The sequence below is a fragment of the Cibotium barometz genome, chromosome 29, assembly GCF_041138505.1.
Source record: "Cibotium barometz isolate CiBa-2024 chromosome 29, ASM4113850v1, whole genome shotgun sequence".
Classification (NCBI taxonomy): Eukaryota; Viridiplantae; Streptophyta; class Polypodiopsida; order Cyatheales; family Cibotiaceae; genus Cibotium; species Cibotium barometz.
In genome coordinates, this window is record NC_141074.1 from 16,911,063 (window position 1) to 16,930,656 (window position 19,594).

General features: G+C 40.3%; 2 protein-coding genes across 3 annotated transcripts; both read left to right on the plus strand.

Annotated features, from left to right (window-relative positions):
* The first annotated feature begins 502 nt into the window (after window positions 1–502).
* Window positions 503–2,870, plus strand: LOC147621911 (uncharacterized). Of its 2 annotated transcripts, none has more exons than XM_086823640.1 (3): window positions 503–622; window positions 743–1,097; window positions 1,179–2,870. In XM_086823640.1, the coding sequence occupies exons 2-3, from the start codon at window positions 749–751 to the stop codon at window positions 2,570–2,572; spliced, it is 1,743 nt and encodes a 580-aa protein (XP_086679766.1). In that variant the 5' UTR covers window positions 503–622; window positions 743–748; the 3' UTR covers window positions 2,573–2,870. The 2 variants fall into 2 exon arrangements, with proteins under 2 accessions (XP_086679766.1, XP_086679767.1); XM_086823641.1 differs by having other exon boundaries at window positions 565–626.
* A 14,048-nt stretch (window positions 2,871–16,918) lies between these two features.
* Window positions 16,919–19,324, plus strand: LOC147621912 (uncharacterized). The gene is made up of 3 exons (XM_086823642.1): window positions 16,919–16,995; window positions 17,116–17,470; window positions 17,552–19,324. The coding sequence occupies exons 2-3, from the start codon at window positions 17,122–17,124 to the stop codon at window positions 18,910–18,912; spliced, it is 1,710 nt and encodes a 569-aa protein (XP_086679768.1). The 5' UTR covers window positions 16,919–16,995; window positions 17,116–17,121; the 3' UTR covers window positions 18,913–19,324.
* Window positions 19,325–19,594: the final 270 nt, after the last annotated feature.

The window sequence follows — 19,594 nt, forward strand, 5'->3', positions numbered from 1 at the left end:
ACGAATTTCCTTCATTTACTAGAAGAGATTAGCCACTAAAGGTAAACAACTAAAGGTAAACAAATGCCTGTTTTTTTACTGTTTACAGGATGCCTGAGTGGACAAAACTGGGCACCCTGATCTTGCAACCACCCTTTGATGCCTTTGTTGATGTCTAGATCCCCTCTCTTCTTTTTTTGTCTTCTTCTATGTGTATGGCGTCCTCTATGCGTGTTACAATTTCAAAAGAGCAAAGTTAGCCTAGCCTACCACCATACCATGGAAGACAAGAAAGAGCGCATTCTGTGGGATGTACGTAGAGTTGTAGCGTTTACCAGCAAAACCAAGGAAAAGTTGGTTGGCAGCCTTTGCGCAGCGCATACATGCTCGTTGTTGGTAGGATGAATTCTCTACTAAAAAGAGTGTCGGAGAGGCGCAGTGGAGTCTGTTATCGAATGGTGGTGGGGGTAGATGAAGAAACATCATAATATATTGTATTATATGTACATTAACGTAGGTTGACAAGTCCCAGCAGACACCGCGCGCACTTAATATATATATATTCGCGGCAGGCTATACATGATCCTCAGCTAAACTTGCCACCAGTGGCCGCATTCATTGCTCGCTCTCGCTTGTTGTTGTTGTAGGTCAATACACTACTTCTCTTCGTGATTTTTTTTCTCTTGTTCTAACGTTAAATCGCGAGTGCATCGCGCCCTTGATGATGATTGTAAGCTTAATAGCTGGCCCTTCCGCTTTGCAGGCTATCATGGTGGTGATCATAGCGGCGTTTCTGCTCCTAATTTTGGCCAATGCGGCGGCGGACTCCCCTCCTCCTCCCTACAAATACGTCTCTCCACCTCCTCCTCCTCATCCATACAGATACGAATCTCTCCTCCCCCCTCCTCCTCCGCCTCATAAATACCACTCCCGTCCTCCACCTCCGTATGAGGATGAGTCTCATCGTCCGCCGCCGCACGTGTATAAGTCCCCGCCCCGCCCTCATGATGTGCCATACGTATACGAATCCCCGCCTTACGGCGAGTTCAAAGCGGTGGTGAGAGGGAATGTATACTGCGACATTTGCAAGGACGGCAAGATCAAGAAGCCTCTCAAAGGTAACGCCACGCCACGATACTTAAGCACGTATATTAATTGTGCGGATCATGGAGATTGATAGATTGATAGAATGTGGGCAGGCGTGAAGGTAGGCGTGTTCTGCGGCAACGGCAAGTCGGAGGAGTCTTTTTATGGCACAACGGACGTAAGGGGCGGGTTTAGGGTGGAGCTTGCTGCATTCGACTACCGGAGAAGGGGCGGGGGAGAGTCTTGCCGGGCCAAGCTTATCTCGCCTTCCTACGCCACCTCCTGCACGCTGCCCACGAATCTGCATGGCGGCCAATCGGGCGCTCATCTCCACATCAAGTCAAGAACTGAACACGAGGTGGTGCTCTTGGCCGGCCCCTTCGCATACGCCTCCCCTCTCAAGTACGACATTTGCCATCACTCTGGCCACATGTACGGCACGCCACCGCTGTACCGGCCACCCTCGACTCCTCCGCACAAGTACCCCTCTCCACGCCCTAAATATGAATCTCCTCCACCTCGGCCCTACGAGTACAAACACAAATCGCCACCTCCTTTACACAAGTATGAGTCTCGGCCACCTCCTTTACACAAGTATGAGTCTCCACCACCTCAGCATGAATTTCCAACGCCACGTCCGTATAAGCACGAATCTCCACCTCCTTTATACAACCATCATGAATCAGCTCCACCCCCACGTCCGTATTATAAGCATGAATCTCCACCCCCACGTCCATACAAGCATGAATCTCCACCTCCTTTATACAACCACCATGAATCTCCAGCCCCACCACGTTCTTATACGCATGAATCTCCACCTCCTTTATACAACCATGAATCTCCAGCCCCACCACATTCTTATAAGTATGAATCTTCACCTCCACGTCCGTATAAGTATGAGTCTCCACCTCCTCCCCCCCACAATTCCGAGTGTACTCTTCCTCCTCCTCACAAATATGAACCTCTACCTCCGCCCCCCCATGGGTATGAGTCTCCACCTCCTCATCCCTACAACTATGAATCTCGACCTCCACCCCCATACAAGTATGAGCATCAACCTCCTCCCATCTACAAGTATGAATCACCTCCTCCACCACCACACAAGTATGAATCACCTCCTCCGCCACCGCACAAGTATGAGTGTCCACCGCCTTCACCCTACAAGTATAAATCTCTACCTCCACCCCCATACAAGTATGAGCCTCCACCTCCTTCCCCCCACAAGTATGAAATGCCACCCCCATCCCCATTCAAGTATGGGTCTCCACCTCCTTCCCCCTACAAGTATGAAACACCTCCCCCATCCCCATTCAAGTATGAAACACCTCCCCCATCCCCACACAAGTATGAGTCTCCACCTCCTACTCTCCCACACAAGTATCAGTCTCCACCTCCTACTCATTACAAATATGAATCTCCTCCTCCTCCTCTCCCACACAAGTATCATTCTCCACCTCCTACTTTCTACGAGTACGAATCTACTCCTCCTCCCCATATACAAGTATGAGTCTTCTCCACCACCACCCTTCAAGTATGACCTTTGACATATCACCATTAGCACACACAAAAGGATAACCATTTTTATTGACGGGTTTCCATAAAAGATGGCTTTTACAATTCGTGTGTACACGAATGAAAATATACTCCACCGCCTACTTTCTACAAGTACTCCACCTCAATAAAAGTACGAGTCTCCTCTCCATGTCTCCATGTCCACCCTTCAAGTACGAGTACCACCTCAATAAAAGTACGAGTCTCCTCTCCATGTCTCCATGTCCACCCTTCAAGTACGAGTACCAATTGCAACTTTCGCTATCTTCTTGCTATGGACCCTACCAAAAAAGTTTAATTAATATGTATTCTTGCTATCTTCTGGTTATGGACCCTACCAAAAAAGGTAAGTGGATATATTTAAGAAATGTGTTAAAGCATATGATCACACACACACAAACATAGAGAGAGAGAGAGAGAGAGAGAAAGAGAGAGAGAGAGAGAGAGAGATTTGTTTCTATGAGGTGGCATGTGCATTCAAACTCTTCTTAGAATGTGAAATAGGAGATTAGTGCATTCAGAAGTCCACCACCACACAAGCATGAGTCTCCACCTCCTCCTCACTATAAATATGAATCTCGTCCTCCTCTACGACACAAGTATCATTCTCCACCTCCTACTTTCTACAAGCCATTTCTTAGCCTAGGAAAAATATTTGAAATAAATTGGTTTCCGTAGTAAAAAATATTTTAACAAGGGCCAAGTCTAAGTTGTGCACATTTATTAATTTAAATTTGGCTAAGGTTATTTGATCTAAAGCTATAAACCATTTTTTGGCAATACCATAGTGGATTTGGGAAAGTAGAAAGTGGTAAACCATACATGGTATTTAATATGTGGAAAGTGGTAAGAGTTTTTGGGAAAAACAAGAGCACCTTATACTAGTATTGTGTACCTTGTATTGGAGAGGTGGAGAGAGGAAAGAGGTTTTAGGCAAAACAAATGTTGTGCACCACCTTGTATTAGTTAAAGTTGGTATTTTTGGCACATGCATTAGACTAAGTTCATTTTTGGAAAGATGTCAAAGAGTAGATTAGCAATCTGCAATCTTTGACAAATTTTAATTTGATTTGCAAAAATTTAACCATTATGGCATTTCTTAGAGGACTCGTTTTGAGTCCAAATTTTGCGTAATGTCCTAAAAAAGTCTAGATTTATATGATAAAGGATCCTAAATTTGACCATAAAGAACGATTGAAGGAACTATGTGACTTTAGAGAGATACTTTTCAGGAATCAATTGAAGTCAAAAGAGAAAAGTAAGTGTCTTGAAAAAAATCCTTGAAAATAAAATATAAAATTAGTAATTTAACATTATAGAATTCTTATTAAACCGTAGTTACCACCTAGAAATTTTATAGAGAGAGAGAGTAGCCATTTTTCTAGCTTTTAGTTCAAGAAAGGGTGAATATTAAATTAGCAAAGAAAAGGGTAGTAATCAAGGATTCATCTGAGACTTCAGATTTGAAATCCTCATCAAATTAACTCTTTTACACTAAAGGTATCCCCAAATCAAATTAGCCCAAGTTTTCCTCCCACCTCAACTCATCCCTCAAGGCTGTTGGATCAATCAAGTCTCCCTCTCCAAGGTAAGCACTTTCTTGCTTTCTTCATGGTTTCATGTCTTGTTCCAAGCTTTCATGGAAAGCTTGGAAATAGTTTTATGTGAGCTTCTCTCCCTTCCCCTCTCTTTCTGAGAGTCAAAAAGAAATTAGGACCTAAGAGACAACTTTGAGACTAGACCTAGGATATTATAACAAAAAGCTTAGCAAACATTTACTCACAAACTATATTGCTAGCCTTTTAAAATAAGAAGACATTTTTTTCTCAATTTGTAAGATGTACTAATCGCAACTTTCTCTATCTTCTTGCTATCGACCCTACTCAAAAGTTTAATTAATTTATATTCTTGCTATCTTCTTGTTATGGACCCTACCCAAAAAGGTAAGTGAATATATGTAAGAAATGTGTTAAAGTATATGATCACACACACACACACACACACACACACACACAAACATAGAGAGAGAGAGAGAGAGAGAGAGAGAGAGAGAGAGATTTGTTTATATGAGGTGGCATGTGCATTCAGACTCTTCTTAGAATGTGAAATAGGAGATTAGTGCATTCACAAGTGTGAATCACCTCCTCCATCACCACACAAGTATGAGTCTCCACCTCCTCCTCACTATAAATATGAATCTCCTCCTCCTCTGCCACACAAGTATCATTCTCCACCTCCTACTTTGTACAAGCCATTTCTTAGCCTAGGAAAAATATTTGAAATAAATTGGTTTCCGTGGTAAAAAATAATTTAACAAGGGCCAAGTCTAAGGTGTGCACATTTATTAATTTAAATTTGGCTAAGGTTATTTGGTCTAAGGCTATAAACAATTTTTTGGCAATACCACGGTGGATTTGGGAAAGTGGAAAGTGGTAAACCATACATAGTAATGGAGATGTGGAAAGTGGTAAGAGGTTTTGGGCAAAACAAGTGCACCTTATATTAGTGTTGTGTACCTTGTATTGGAGAGGTGGAGAGAGGAAAGAGGTTTTAGGCAAAACAAATGTTGTGCACCTTGTATTAGTTAAAGTTGGTATTTTTGGCACATGCATTAGAATAAGTTCATTTTTGGAAAGATCTCAAAGAGTAGATTCCCAATCTAAAATCTCTGACAAATTTTGATTTGATTTGCAAAAATTTAACCATCATGGAATTTCTTAGAGGGCTCGTTTTGAGTCCAAATTTTGCTTAATATCATGTTGTATATTTTTTATTAATTTAAATAGAGACCTTGCACATAAAAATGTGTAGATTTATATGATAAAGAATCCTGAATTTGACCACCTAAAGAATGATAAAGATGACTTTTACAATTCGTGTGTACATGAATGCAAATATACTCCACCTCCTACTTTCCACAAGTATGAATCTCCTCCTCCACCTCAATAAAAGTATGAGTCTCCCCTCCTCCATGTCTCGATGTCCACCCTTCAAGTATGAATGTCCTTTAGCACCTTTGACATGCCATCATTAGCGCCTGCGTGCGCGCGTGCGCGCGCGCACACACACACACACACACACACACACACACACACAAATGCCCTTCATAGCTCTTTCCTAAAAACAAGCCTTTGAATATTTGTATTTACAATAATGCAATACTTCTTCCTCACTTGATAAAGCATTCATTATTGGAAAGGGAAACACTTGGATTGAGAAAATTGTGTGATATTTTAGAGAACCACCGATGCCAAGTATATGAGATTTATATTTCTCTCACCAAGCTCCTTCTTTTCATGCATAAGTTTATCTTGTCAACTGTAAAAAATAAGTTTATGCACATCTAAATTTAACCATTATTCAAATATAAGATATTTAACTATTTAATACTTTCTCATACATATGAAATCTCTTAGCTTGAATAAGTATACACATAAAGAGCTTCACTATTACATACGTACTCTTAGTTGTGAGAAATATAACTCATGTATCCATCCACTACTTTTTTACAAAAACATTTGTGGTGCTAAACTTTATGTTGGAGTCATTAAGAAATGTAAAATAAGCTTCAAAAAAGTCAATCTCTTAGAAAATGCAAAGTATGAACAAATGACTCCCTTAGAAGATTGTTAAATGCAACGAAAGCTCAAGCATATGTCAACTCCTTTGTAAAATCAAGCACAAGAAGTAAATACTAACTCCTTCTTCCCAGAGCCACTAATTTCTATTTTTGGTTTTCTTTTTAGTTTTTCTAGCACTTCTTAAAGTGCGAGAGAAAAAATAAATAATGTAATATTTATGAAGTGTCAACAAGTAATTTGATTAAATAATATAACAAATAAGTAAGATTCTATTTGGTATTATTCTAAAATTTTAAATATCATGCAATTTAGTTTATTTCTTTCTTAGAAAACCAAGTTTCCTCAATCTAAGAGTCAAAAAGAAATTAGGACCTAAGAGACAACTTTGAGACTAGACCTAGGATATTATAACAAAAAGCTTAGCAAACATTTACTTACAAACTATATTGCTGGCCTTTTAAAATAAGGATACATTTTTTTATCAAATTGTAAGATGTACCAATTGCAAATTTCATTATCTTCTTGCTATGGACCCTACCAAAAAAGTTTAGTTATTATATATTCTTGCTATCTTCTTGTTAGGGACCCTACCAAAAAAGGTAAGTGAATATATATAAGAAATGTGTTAAAAGCATATGATCACACACACACACACAAAGATTTGTTTCTATGAGGTTGCATGTGCATTCAAACTCTTCTTAGAATGTGAAATAGGAGATTAGTGCATTCACAAGTGTGAATCACCTCCTCCACCACCACACAAGTATGAGTCTCCACCTCCTCCTCATTGTAAATATGAATCTCCTCCTCCTCTGCCACACAACTATCATTCTCCACCTCCTACTTTCTACAAGCCATTTCTTAGCCTGGTAAAAATATTTAAAATAAATTGATTTTCATGGTAAAAAATAATTTAACAAGGGCCAAGTCTAAGGTGTGCACACATGCACACACACACACACACACACACACACACACAAAATGCTCTTCAAACCTCTTTCCTAAAAACAACACTAGTTGGGGTAGCTCATTTTCATTATGCCTTGATCTATTGAGTTAGTGGCTAAACCCATAGTAGCTGGGTTAGCTCTCATTTTGATGTACTTAGTTGATTTTTATATCATTATGAGTTTTTTCATTATTGAGGATCATTGCATTTTAGTTGATGTTCATGGTTTTTTGATTTTTTCAACACTTTGTCTATCATATTGTTTGTTGAAAATCCACATGCCATCGTACCCAAACATACTTTGATGGGGTGACCATACTTTGCGAGCATGTGAGAGGGACCCACCACCACATGCTCCCAAAGTTTGGTCACCATCGGAGCATGTTTGGATTAGCAATTAGCGCCCAGGGCGGTAGATTTTTCAAGTCTCTTAGTGCTTGAGAGGCCATGGAAAATCCCGCTCTTCTCCATCCCATCATACCTAAAGATGCTCCGATGGTGACCAAACTTTGCGAGCGTGTGGGGGTGACCCACCCCCACATGCTCGCAAAGTTTGGTCACATTAGAGTATGTTTGGATAAGCAATTAGTGCCCAGTGCTTGAGAGGCCATGGAAAATCCCGCTCTTCTCCATGTGATCGTAACATGCTCGCAAAGTTTGGTCACTATCCGAGCATGTTTGTAGTAATTAGCACCCAGTGTAGATTTTCACATGCTCACAAAGTTTGGTCACCACTCATTGGAGCATGTTTGGATTAGCAATTAGCACCCAATATCGATTTCTTAAGTCTCTTAGTGCTTGAGACGCCATGGAAAATCCCTCTCTTCTCCATGTTATCGTAAAATTTGGTCACCATCGGAGTATGTTTGGATTAGCAACTAGCACCCAGTGTAGAATTTTCAAGTCTCTTAGTGCGACCCACCCCCACATGCTCACAAAGTTTGGTTACCATCGGAGTATGTTTGAGTTAGCAATTAGCGCCCAATGCGGATTTTTCAAGTCTCTTAGTGCTTGACAGGCCATATAAAATCCCATTCTTCTTCATGCCATCGTACCTAAACATGCTCCGATGGTGACCAAACTTTGTGAGCATGTGGGGGGGACCCGCCCCCACATGCTCGCAATGTTTGGTCACCATCAAAGCATGTTTGGATTAGCAATTAGTACCCAGTGTAGATTTTTCAAGTCTCTTAGTGCTTGAGAGGCCATGGAAAATCCTGCTCTTCCCCATGCCATTGTACCCAAACATGCTCCGATGGTGACCAAACTTTGTGAGCATGTATGAATGTGAAGGATGCTCAGGGGAGAGGACTATTTGTATCCATGCATCTCCCATCCTCTTGAGGCACAATGTGACCAATCACCATCCATACATGCTCTCGATAGAAGCATGCAAACCGTCGTGTGTAAATCGTGGGGGCCGCCACGCACGTGCTCTTGATGGAATGTATGCCCAAGGTGCCAGGTAGTACTGTGTCACAATCATGCGAGACTCTATGGTCAATCATGCCACCATCCACATGCCAAAAAAATCTCTTGACAATCCGAGTATCACATTTGGGATATGTGATGCAGCACTCCTGCACAAATGTTGGGAGCACCACTCGGTTCACGTGGCCCGCATCTCTAAACCGCTCAGCATCCAACCACTAGTTGATGACTTGTCAAATCACTTTTCACACACACGCCCGCACCATCATGCTCTCCCTTCCCATGACGAGTCTCAAAGAATGACCAAATCTGTGGGATCCTAGACTGCACATGCCACCTATAAACCCATAAAACAAAGTCTTAGTTATTGTTTTCTTTAAGATGTTCTAGTGAATTTAGTTTAATTACAAATCTAAGAGAACTATATAAGTACTACCTGTAGAGCCAATAGAACTATCATGTGATGACTTGAACTGTGTGCAAAGCCATCCGACACCAAACCCATCACTAGCCACGTGTGATCCCACAATCTTGTAAAAAATCATCATGGAGACAAAAACAGTGTTGCACAAAATGTGCATCATGTGAACGATCATCATACTGATATAGAAATGATACTCTTGAATAATGACACGAGCCTTGGGGTACTTGCTATCCCATCTACATGTGCCTCTGCATGTTGATAGCTAATGTGCACCATATCAACAACCTGGTGAGGTAAAGAAGAGAGATGATTAGGACACAAAAAATCAAATAAGTAATATAGCTCAAACATGAAACAAATATTATGAAATTTAACCATTATCTGCTCCAAGAAGTAATACTCAGATTATATCTCTTGAAAGGTGTGAAGGTGTAGTTCTCTGCAAAATCAACCATGCGAAATCAACCACAAAGACGACCACACCAATAGGAAACTGTTTTATGCACATTATATGTGCATATACTAGGAGGCTAACCCATCCTAGGCATATGAGCATGTGAGCATGCTCTAGTTGGGCAAGGGAGGTCTAACCTTCGGTTGATGTTAGGGTTAGGCAACCAAGGGTCACACATGGAAATGGAGAGTCAAGAGTCACTTGAGGGCTCTCCTTTATAATAGGGGCTATTATTTATAGAGTCAAAAATTGGATGTGTCTACCTAATCGCAACGAGCAAAAATCTGTTTTACAAAGTAGTGGAATTTTTTAGATCACTAAATACTGACTGTGGAGTGAATCAAGGAGAAATCAGTGGGGTTAGAGGCTGTAAAAGAGAATCTGTAAATGTGAGAGAACCTGTGAAAAGGTGAGAAGAATCTACTGGGAGAGAATAAAGGGTAGCATGAGGAGATTTAGGAGGCGTGGAGACATTTTGGGAGAGGTGGAGTGAATCAAGGAGAAATCAGTGGGATTAGATGCTTGGATGTAAACTCTATAAATTGAGGCATTGGCCTAATGAGAACTTGCTGGTTTTTGATTATCCATGCCTACATTAAGCTATCACACTTAATTGCTCACTAATCACGTCTTAATTATCATCTAATCTCTTTGTTAATGATGTTGATTCTAGCATTTGATCCACCATAGCTTATGACATTGCTTTAATTTTAACATGGTATCAGAGCCTAGCCTAGAATCCATCAAGTTTATGATCCTATTATATCTAACTAATTAGGATTAGTAGATAATTAAGAAATAATCATTTTTAAAGTTATTTTCAACTAGCCCTTTGTACCCTCAGTTAGTGGAGGGGCTTGATCTCCCTCTAGGAGAAACATTAGGGGAAATGCTTCTAGCCCAACATAGCTACTTCATTGGCGGTCCAGCCAAACGAATTAGCGCAGCAAACCGCCGACGCAATCAAGAGATAATCACATTTTTTTAGCGCTTGTTTTTCTGAAGAAAATGAAGATCTTGTCTGCTCCAGTTGCAATGGGTCTAATTCCTCTTAGCCCCAGGGGTTTTCAATGGTGCTCTACAAGTTAGTGAAGTCAGAATTTGATTTGATCAAGTCTACAGTGAGATCCAAGCTCTTTATCAAATCTGTAGGTGACTTTGGTAAAACAGAGATTGAGCATTCAATGTTTGAGCATTCAAATGTTTGGTCAAATCGTGTGCATTCAATGTTTGGTCAAATCTTGTGTTTCTTGGCTTAATACTCTACTAGATTAATTGATATTGATGGCCTTGAAAGGATTTGAGCTCATTTGAACTCTAATGCCTCAGATTTGGACTCCCGCATACTTTATTTTTTGCATACAAAACAAAGGATTAATTCATTAATTAATGATTAATCACTGCTAATCACTATATTTTGGTATAATTGAGGGTTCAAATTAACCATTAGGTATCTAATAAAGATCCCTATAACTTCATATTGTAATTCAGAGATGGTTTGATACTCCAACCATTCCGTACAAATTGGTTACCCTTGATTTACTGTAATTTCTGGTAAAATTATGTTAATAAACTTGTGGTAATCATCATTTTGCATTTAACCCTTGGTTAATGCGTGCAAATCACACTCAAATTCAAGATTGTTCACAGCTACTAGAGTTGCATTTAAACTTTTGCAAATAAAATCAAAATTTATAGGAGATTGTAGATTGGGAATGTACACTTCGAGATCTTTCCAATGATATATAGCATGATGGGTAATTTTGCATATTCAAGAAGTTTCTAAATTGGTGATGAGGTGGCATGCCACACTTCCTCCGATCCTTAGCCTTAAATGAACAAGACAGCCCAACCCATCAAAAATCAAGCTGATTGCACCTATATTTCTCTTCGTCCATCCTTATAGGTATGTTCTCTATGTGTATGGGTGTGATTGACAGTTTATTGTACTTTTGTTTATAATAAGAAAGAGCACAAAGTTAGCAAGTGGCATGTGGATATGACACGTAGAGTTATAGCTTACTGGTTCATTGCACACTAGCCTTTTATTACAGGACCATCATGGTACATGGAGATTAAATTATTCCACAAGTTCAATAATAAAAGAAATTAAACCATAACATCATAGCATAAATCAAGAGAATGAATCATAAAAAACACAAGACTGGGTGCAATCGCCCCCCCCAACGTGAGTGGCTTCTTCTCCCATGGGTATTTGTGATATATTCCAAAAGTAGGCTTTGAGCCAAAAATAGAGTACACATCCATATTTGTATTTTGCCATTTAATTAGGCTTTGTCCTCAAGCCTTCTAAGATTTGCAAAATTTTCTAATACAATAATCTAACTTGTGCACATATGCACATTACAAAATAAATCAACTAGTGCTCGCATGCACACTGTACAATAAATTGACACGCACACACACACACATCACAATGTTGTTAAAATAATATCAAACGCCATCATACGACCACAAAATATTGTGAATATAATAATGAGATCTGTCGACATGCCACGGCTCAATCCACCATCTGTGCGAGAACCTAAATCGGTACCCTCACAACACTGTGCAACAACTAAGTCGATACCCTTGCACACCTCATCACCTAAACTCATAAACATAAACCACGTCAATAACAATCAATTGACATCACATCAATCAATCCTAACGCGTTCATGAGAAATAGGCATCATCATAAAAAATATAAATCAAACACCAAAATGTCACCAAATACACATGGGAGTCCACCCACACATGGAAATCCATCCATTACTGACTAATAAAAATACTCGGGTGTCCCTGTCAAATAATAAATGAGCATTACTATCATCCATCAAATAACATGGATCGTAACATTCCCCCTATTTGGAAGCAAGTGTCCTCAGTTGCACAATTAATGAGTGGATGGCTTCATGGCAAAGAGGACAAGATCGTCACATTAAACAATTTTGAAAATAAAACCAAACGCATGTGAAACGGTGTATAATTCTTGAATTTGTGAATCTTACTTGTAAACATTGAAATCTAAAGGGGATCTTGATCTTAAACTTGAAGTCAGAACTTGAAGAAAGACGGACATCTTGCGCCTAGTTGATAGCAAGAACTTGATATACTAGTAATGAATCTTGGCTTGGATTAAAAATACTTGAATGGATGAAAATTGAGAGATTAGTCTTTAGTTAAATCATAACTACAATTCTTGAATAAATCTTGTTCTTAAGGGGTTTAAATCTTGTGGTTGAATATATCTTTGACTTAGAGCAATTCTTGCTCTAGAAATAATCTTGTGCTCGGATAGATCTTGAACTAGAACACTTGAAAATTTAGACAAAACTTCACTTGAATTGGTATAAACTTCCTATTTGTGATTGACATACACTTGGTTTCTAGTCACTTGAAAGCTATTTCTTTACTTTTCTCATCACTAGTCGATGGTTAAGCAATTGATAACTCAAATCAAAGACTGGAAAAACTTGCTTGGAGCTTGAATCTTTAAATTTGTCTTAATCTTCTATGAAATGTCTCTAGCAGTAATTTTTACTTAAGTTTGGGTAACTAGATCTTGAAGATAACTTTTACTAATCTTGTCTCGATCTTTCTAGTTAGGTCAGGGTGTCTAAAATTCTTTTCAGAAGCTAAAGTTTTTCTAAAAATTTCTAACAAGGTCTAAAAGGAAAGAATATTTAGAAGACAGACACAAGAAATTGTATACAAGAAATAATTTTTAACACATACCTCCACCTTTGGTTAATCTGTCGAGTGCGACCTCTTTGGTGTCAAGTGTTTCCTTTGGTGCAATTTGGTTCTTCTTTTTAGTCAAGCAAGATTTAGCATAATGTCCCATCATCTTACACCTGAAACACTTGACAATAGATAGCTTGGATATGATGTCATTCGTTGGGCTATGCATGTTAGATACTTCCACAGTTTTAACTTTCATAATATTTTTATTCATTCTAGACAGACGTTGTTTAATCTTTCTTTGAAAGTTATCCCGATGCTCTCGTTCTTGATTCAAAAGAATATGGAGAGAATCAATGTGTTCTTGAATAATAGGACGGTGCAGATATTCACCCATTTCTTGATAAGTAAAAGGAATAAGAAAAATTAAAACAAAAGAAAATATTTTTTGACAATCCCCATCATACTTTATGGAAAAGAATCTCATACACATATAGCTAGTTTGGATTTTTTCCACAAATTTTAGAGCTTACCTCAAGAGGAATTTTGAGACTTAAATCAAATCCTTGTGAATGATATTGTTTTCAAAATCCTCATGAAGGGTACAGACTTAGGTGTTGCACAGTGCGAGGGTACCGATTTAGGTGTCATACGGATGGTGGATTGAGCCATGGTGTGTGGACAGATCTCATTATTATATTCACAATATTTAGTGTGATGGCGTTTGATATTATTTTGACATCATTGTGATGTGTGTGTATGTATACGCATCAATTTATTATACAGTGTGCGTGCGAGCACTAGTTGATTTATTTTGTAATGTGCATATGTGCAAAAGTTAGATTATTGTGTTAAAAAATTATGTAAACCTTAGAAGGCTTGAGGACAAAGCCTAATTAAATGAGCCTAATTAAATGGAAAAATCCAAATATGAATGTGTACTCTATTTTTAGCTCAAAGCCTACTTTTGGAATATATCACAAATACCCATAGGAGAAGAAGCCACTCATGTTGGGGGGGGGGAGATTACACCCAGTCTTGTGTTTTTGATCTTTCATGCTTTTGATTCATGCTCTTGATTTATGCTGTGATGTTATGGTTTAATTTCTTTTATTATTGAATTTGTGGAATACTTTAATATCCATGTACCATGGTCCTGTAAAACAATCAATTGACATCACATCAATCAATCCTAATGTGTTCATGAGATATAGGCATCAGTATCAAAAATATAAATCAAATACCAAAATGTCACCAAATACACGTGGGAGTCCACCCACACATGGAAATCCATCCATTACTGACTAATAAAAATACTCGGGCATCCTCGTGAAATAATAAATGAGCATGACTATCATCCATCAAATAACATGGATTATAACACCTTTGCAAAACATGAGATAGATGAAAGGGGGACCATTCTATATGCTCGTTGGCAAGATTGGTCCATGGATGAATGGTGAATATGTGGAACCTTTAGTCCAAATGAACTTCCTCATGGAATCATCATAGGGACAATAGGAAATCCCTGACCATCACGAGGACAACTAAACCAAGGGCAAGGAATTGGAAGAAATGTTAGACCCATAGGAGCTAGATTATATAGGGAAGAGGAGATGCTAGTAGACCAAGTGAAGGCTCAAACACCAATATCTTCTACCATTGCCAAGGGATAGTACGACAAGTAGTGCCCAATGTAGAAATTCATGGATTTCTAGGCCTCGTGTACCACTTGACTATCCTAACCCATATGGTTGGGTTATGCAACACCACTAGCTTATACAATACAGAGTGTAGCGAATCAGCATAGAGCATAAAAAGGATGGGAGAAGTATCAATCTGTGACTTCATTGCATGCGTGAAGTATCCAAACTCTTCCACCTACATCTTTGGAATTGTACAATTGTTTCTCTTTTGGGGATATGGATCCACCTACATCTTTAATGTTAGTCCAATTTCCCTACTCAATCCCTTCAACAGTTGTATAGTTGGTGTAGTAGGGATGATGAGTTTAAAAAATAATTTGGCCTTCGTCCACCTTATTGTTCCCCTTCTCTTGCACTTTCTTGGCCTCTTCTTGCCTTTCCTATTTTTTCCTAGCTTCTTTTGTTTTGCTTAGGTGCCTAGTCTTACTTGGGCTTGGCTTCTGGTGCCACCTTTAACCTCTCTTGTTTTACTTTGTAGTATCTTTCTTGAGCTTTCTTTTCAGGATTTGATGCCTTTGTTGATGTCTAGATCCTCTCTCTTCTTTTTTTATAAATTAGAAATATCACTTTTACATTGTATGACAACAACACAAGCACTTCTACATATGAGGAAGTAACACTTCTAAAGATTTAGTGTGCCCATAGAAAAACTAGATATTCTTTGGAAATTTGAAAAGTGGTCTAGAGAGCAAAAATTTGAACAAAACTTATATTTTTTCCTATTTTAATAAATTCTTACACCTTTGCTCTAGGCATTTTGTTATTATAATCCACTTGATGACATTAATGCACTTGACCTAACTAGTAGCTGGATTGAATAACGTAAAGGCACATAGGCACAATCGATGCAATCATGGTGGTTGCTTAAAGAAGAAGATCAAGTCCTATATTATTAGATGGAACCTTGAAACTCCAACCAAAGTTGGGGCAGCTAGTACATCTATTGATTTTGCCCTAGTTGAATCCAATAAACAACTCCAATCAGTCGTCTACTAAACAACTACAATCAAGGGGAGATAAGGGAGATGGAACCTTTAGTTCGATTGGACTTCCTCACGGAACCATGACAGGCACAATAGGAAAGCTCGAACCATCACGGGCACAACCAAACCCTTTGCCAAACCAAGGGCAAGGAATTGGAAGCAACGTTAGACCCATAGGAGCTAGTGTATAAAGGGAAGAGGAGATGCTAGTAGACCAAGTCAAGGCTCTACTTTAAACACCAATATCTTCTACCATTGCCAAGGGATAGTACCAGCAGTAGTGTCCAATGTAGCAAGTCATGGCCTTGTGTGTGATCTACACTCGATGGCATACTATCCTAATCCATATGGTTGGGTTATGCAACAACACCACTAGCTTATACAACACAGAGTGTAGCGAATCATTGTAGAGCATAAACAGGATGGGAGATGTATGAATCCGTGACTTCATTGCATGCATGAGGTATCCAATGAATCCTTTTTTAATCTTTCTTTTAATCGGTGTATTTTCCGCCCAGATGAAACGTCAAAGAATATACTCGAAGTAGCTATGTTCCATGATATCCCACACTTCCTCCAATTCTTAGTCTTAAACGAACAAGACAGCCGAACCCGTCAAACATCAAGGTGATTACACCTATATTGCACTTTGTCCATTTTTAGTTTTGATTGTGTGGGATATTGTGTTTATAGCAAAACGGGATGTGGACATTATATAGGTATGTCTTCTTCTATGTGTATGGCGTCCTCTATGCGTGTCACAATTTCAAAAGAGCAAAGTTAGCCTAGCCTACCACCATACCATGGAAGACAAGAAAGAGCGCATTCTGTGGGATGTACGTAGAGTTGTAGCGTTTACCAGCAAAACCAAGGAAAAGTTGGTTGGCAGCCTTTGCGCAGCGCATACATGCTCGTTGTTGGTAGGATGAATTCTCTACTAAAAACAGTGTCGGAGAGGCGCAGTGGAGTCTGTTATCGAATGGTGGTGGGGGTAGATGAAGAAACATCATAATATATTGTATTATATGTACATTAACGTAGGTTGACAAGTCCCAGCAGACACCGCGCGCACTTAATATATATATATTCGCGGCAGGCTATACATGATCCTCAGCTAAACTTGCCACCAGTGGCCGCATTCATTGCTCGCTCTCGCTTGTTGTTGTTGTAAGTCAATACACTACTTCTCTTCGTGATTTTCTTTCTCTTGTTCTAACGTTAAATCGCGAGTGCATCGCGCCCTTGATGATGATTGTAAGCTTAATAGCTGGCCCTTCCGCTTTGCAGGCTATCATGGTGGTGATCATAGCGGCGTTTCTGCTCCTAATTTTGGCCAATGCGGCGGCGGACTCCCCTCCTCCTCCCTACAAATACGTCTCTCTACCTCCTCCTCCTCATCCATACAGATACGAATCTCTCCTCCCCCCTCCTCCTCCGCCTCATAAATACCACTCCCGTCCTCCACCTCCGTATGAGGATGAGTCTCATCGTCCGCCGCCGCACGTGTATAAGTCCCCGCCCCGCCCTCATGATGTGCCATACGTATACGAATCCCCGCCTTACGGCGAGTTCAAAGCGGTGGTGAGAGGGAATGTATACTGCGACATTTGCAAGGACGGCAAGATCAAGAAGCCTCTCAAAGGTAACGCCACGCCACGATACTTAAGCACGTATATTAATTGTGCGGATCATGGAGATTGATAGATTGATAGAATGTGGGCAGGCGTGAAGGTAGGCGTGTTCTGCGGCAACGGCAAGTCGGAGGAGTCTTTTTATGGCACAACGGACGTAAGGGGCGGGTTTAGGGTGGAGCTTGCTGCATTCGACTACCGGAGAAGGGGCGGGGGAGAGTCTTGCCGGGCCAAGCTTATCTCGCCTTCCTACGCCACCTCCTGCACGCTGCCCACGAATCTGCATGGCGGCCAATCGGGCGCTCATCTCCACATCAAGTCAAGAACTGAACACGAGGTGGTGCTCTTGGCCGGCCCCTTCGCATACGCCTCCCCTCTCAAGTACGACATTTGCCATCACTCTGGCCACATGTACGGCACGCCACCGCTGTACCGGCCACCCTCGACTCCTCCGCACAAGTACCCCTCTCCACGCCCTAAATATGAATCTCCTCCACCTCGGCCCTACGAGTACAAACACAAATCGCCACCTCCTTTACACAAGTATGAGTCTCGGCCACCTCCTTTACACAAGTATGAGTCTCCACCACCTCAGCATGAATTTCCAACGCCACGTCCGTATAAGCACGAATCTCCACCTCCTTTATACAACCATCATGAATCAGCTCCACCCCCACGTCCGTATTATAAGCATGAATCTCCACCCCCACGTCCATACAAGCATGAATCTCCACCTCCTTTATACAACCACCATGAATCTCCAGCCCCACCACGTTCTTATACGCATGAATCTCCACCTCCTTTATACAATCATGAATCTCCAGCCCCACCACATTCTTATAAGTATGAATCTTCACCTCCACGTCCGTATAAGTATGAGTCTCCACCTCCTCCCCCCCACAATTCCGAGTGTACTCTTCCTCCTCCTCACAAATATGAACCTCTACCTCCGCCCCCCCATGGGTATGAGTCTCCACCTCCTCATCCCTACAACTATGAATCTCGACCTCCACCCCCATACAAGTATGAGCATCAACCTCCTCCTATCTACAAGTATGAATCACCTCCTCCACCACCACACAAGTATGAATCACCTCCTCCGCCACCGCACAAGTATGAGTCTCCACCGCCTTCACCCTACAAGTATAAATCTCTACCTCCACCCCCATACAAGTATGAGCCTCCACCTCCTTCCCCCCACAAGTATGAAATGCCACCCCCATCCCCATTCAAGTATGGGTCTCCACCTCCTTCCCCCTACAAGTATGAAACACCTCCCCCATCCCCATTCAAGTATGAAACACCTCCCCCATCCCCACACAAGTATGAGTCTCCACCTCCTACTCATTACAAATATGAATCTCCTCCTCCTCCTCTCCCACACAAGTATCATTCTCCACCTCCTACTTTCTACAAGTACGAATCTTCTCCTCCTCCCCATATACAAGTATGAGTCTTCTCCACCACCCTTCAAGTATGACCTTTGACATACCACCATTAGCACACACAAAAAGATAACCATTTTTATTGATGGGTTTCCAAAAAGATGACTTTTACAATTCGTGTGTACACGAATGAAAATATACTCCACCGCCTACTTTCTACAAGTACTCCACCTCAATAAAAGTACGAGTCTCCTCTCGATGTCTCCATGTCCACCCTTCAAGTATGAATGTCCTTTAGCACCCTTGACATGCCATCATTAGCGCATGCGTGTGTGCGCGCACACACACACAAATATTCCCTTCATAGCTCTTTCCTAAAAACAAGCCTTTGATAATTTGTATTTACAGGAATGCAATACTTCTTCTTCACTTACTTGATAAAGCATTTAGTATTGGAAAGAGAAACACTTGGATTCCAAATATTATGTGAGATATTTTAAGAGAACCACCCATGCCAAGTATACGAGATTTATATTTCTCTCACCAAGGTGCTTCTTTTAATGCATAAGTTTATCTTGTCGACTGCAAAAATAAGTTTATGTGCATCTCAATTTAACCATTATTCAAATATAAGATATTTAACTATGTAAGACTTTCTCATGCATATGAAATCTCTTAGCATGACTGAGTACACACATAAAGAGCTTCACTATTACATACATACTCTTAGTTGTGAGAAAGATAACTCAT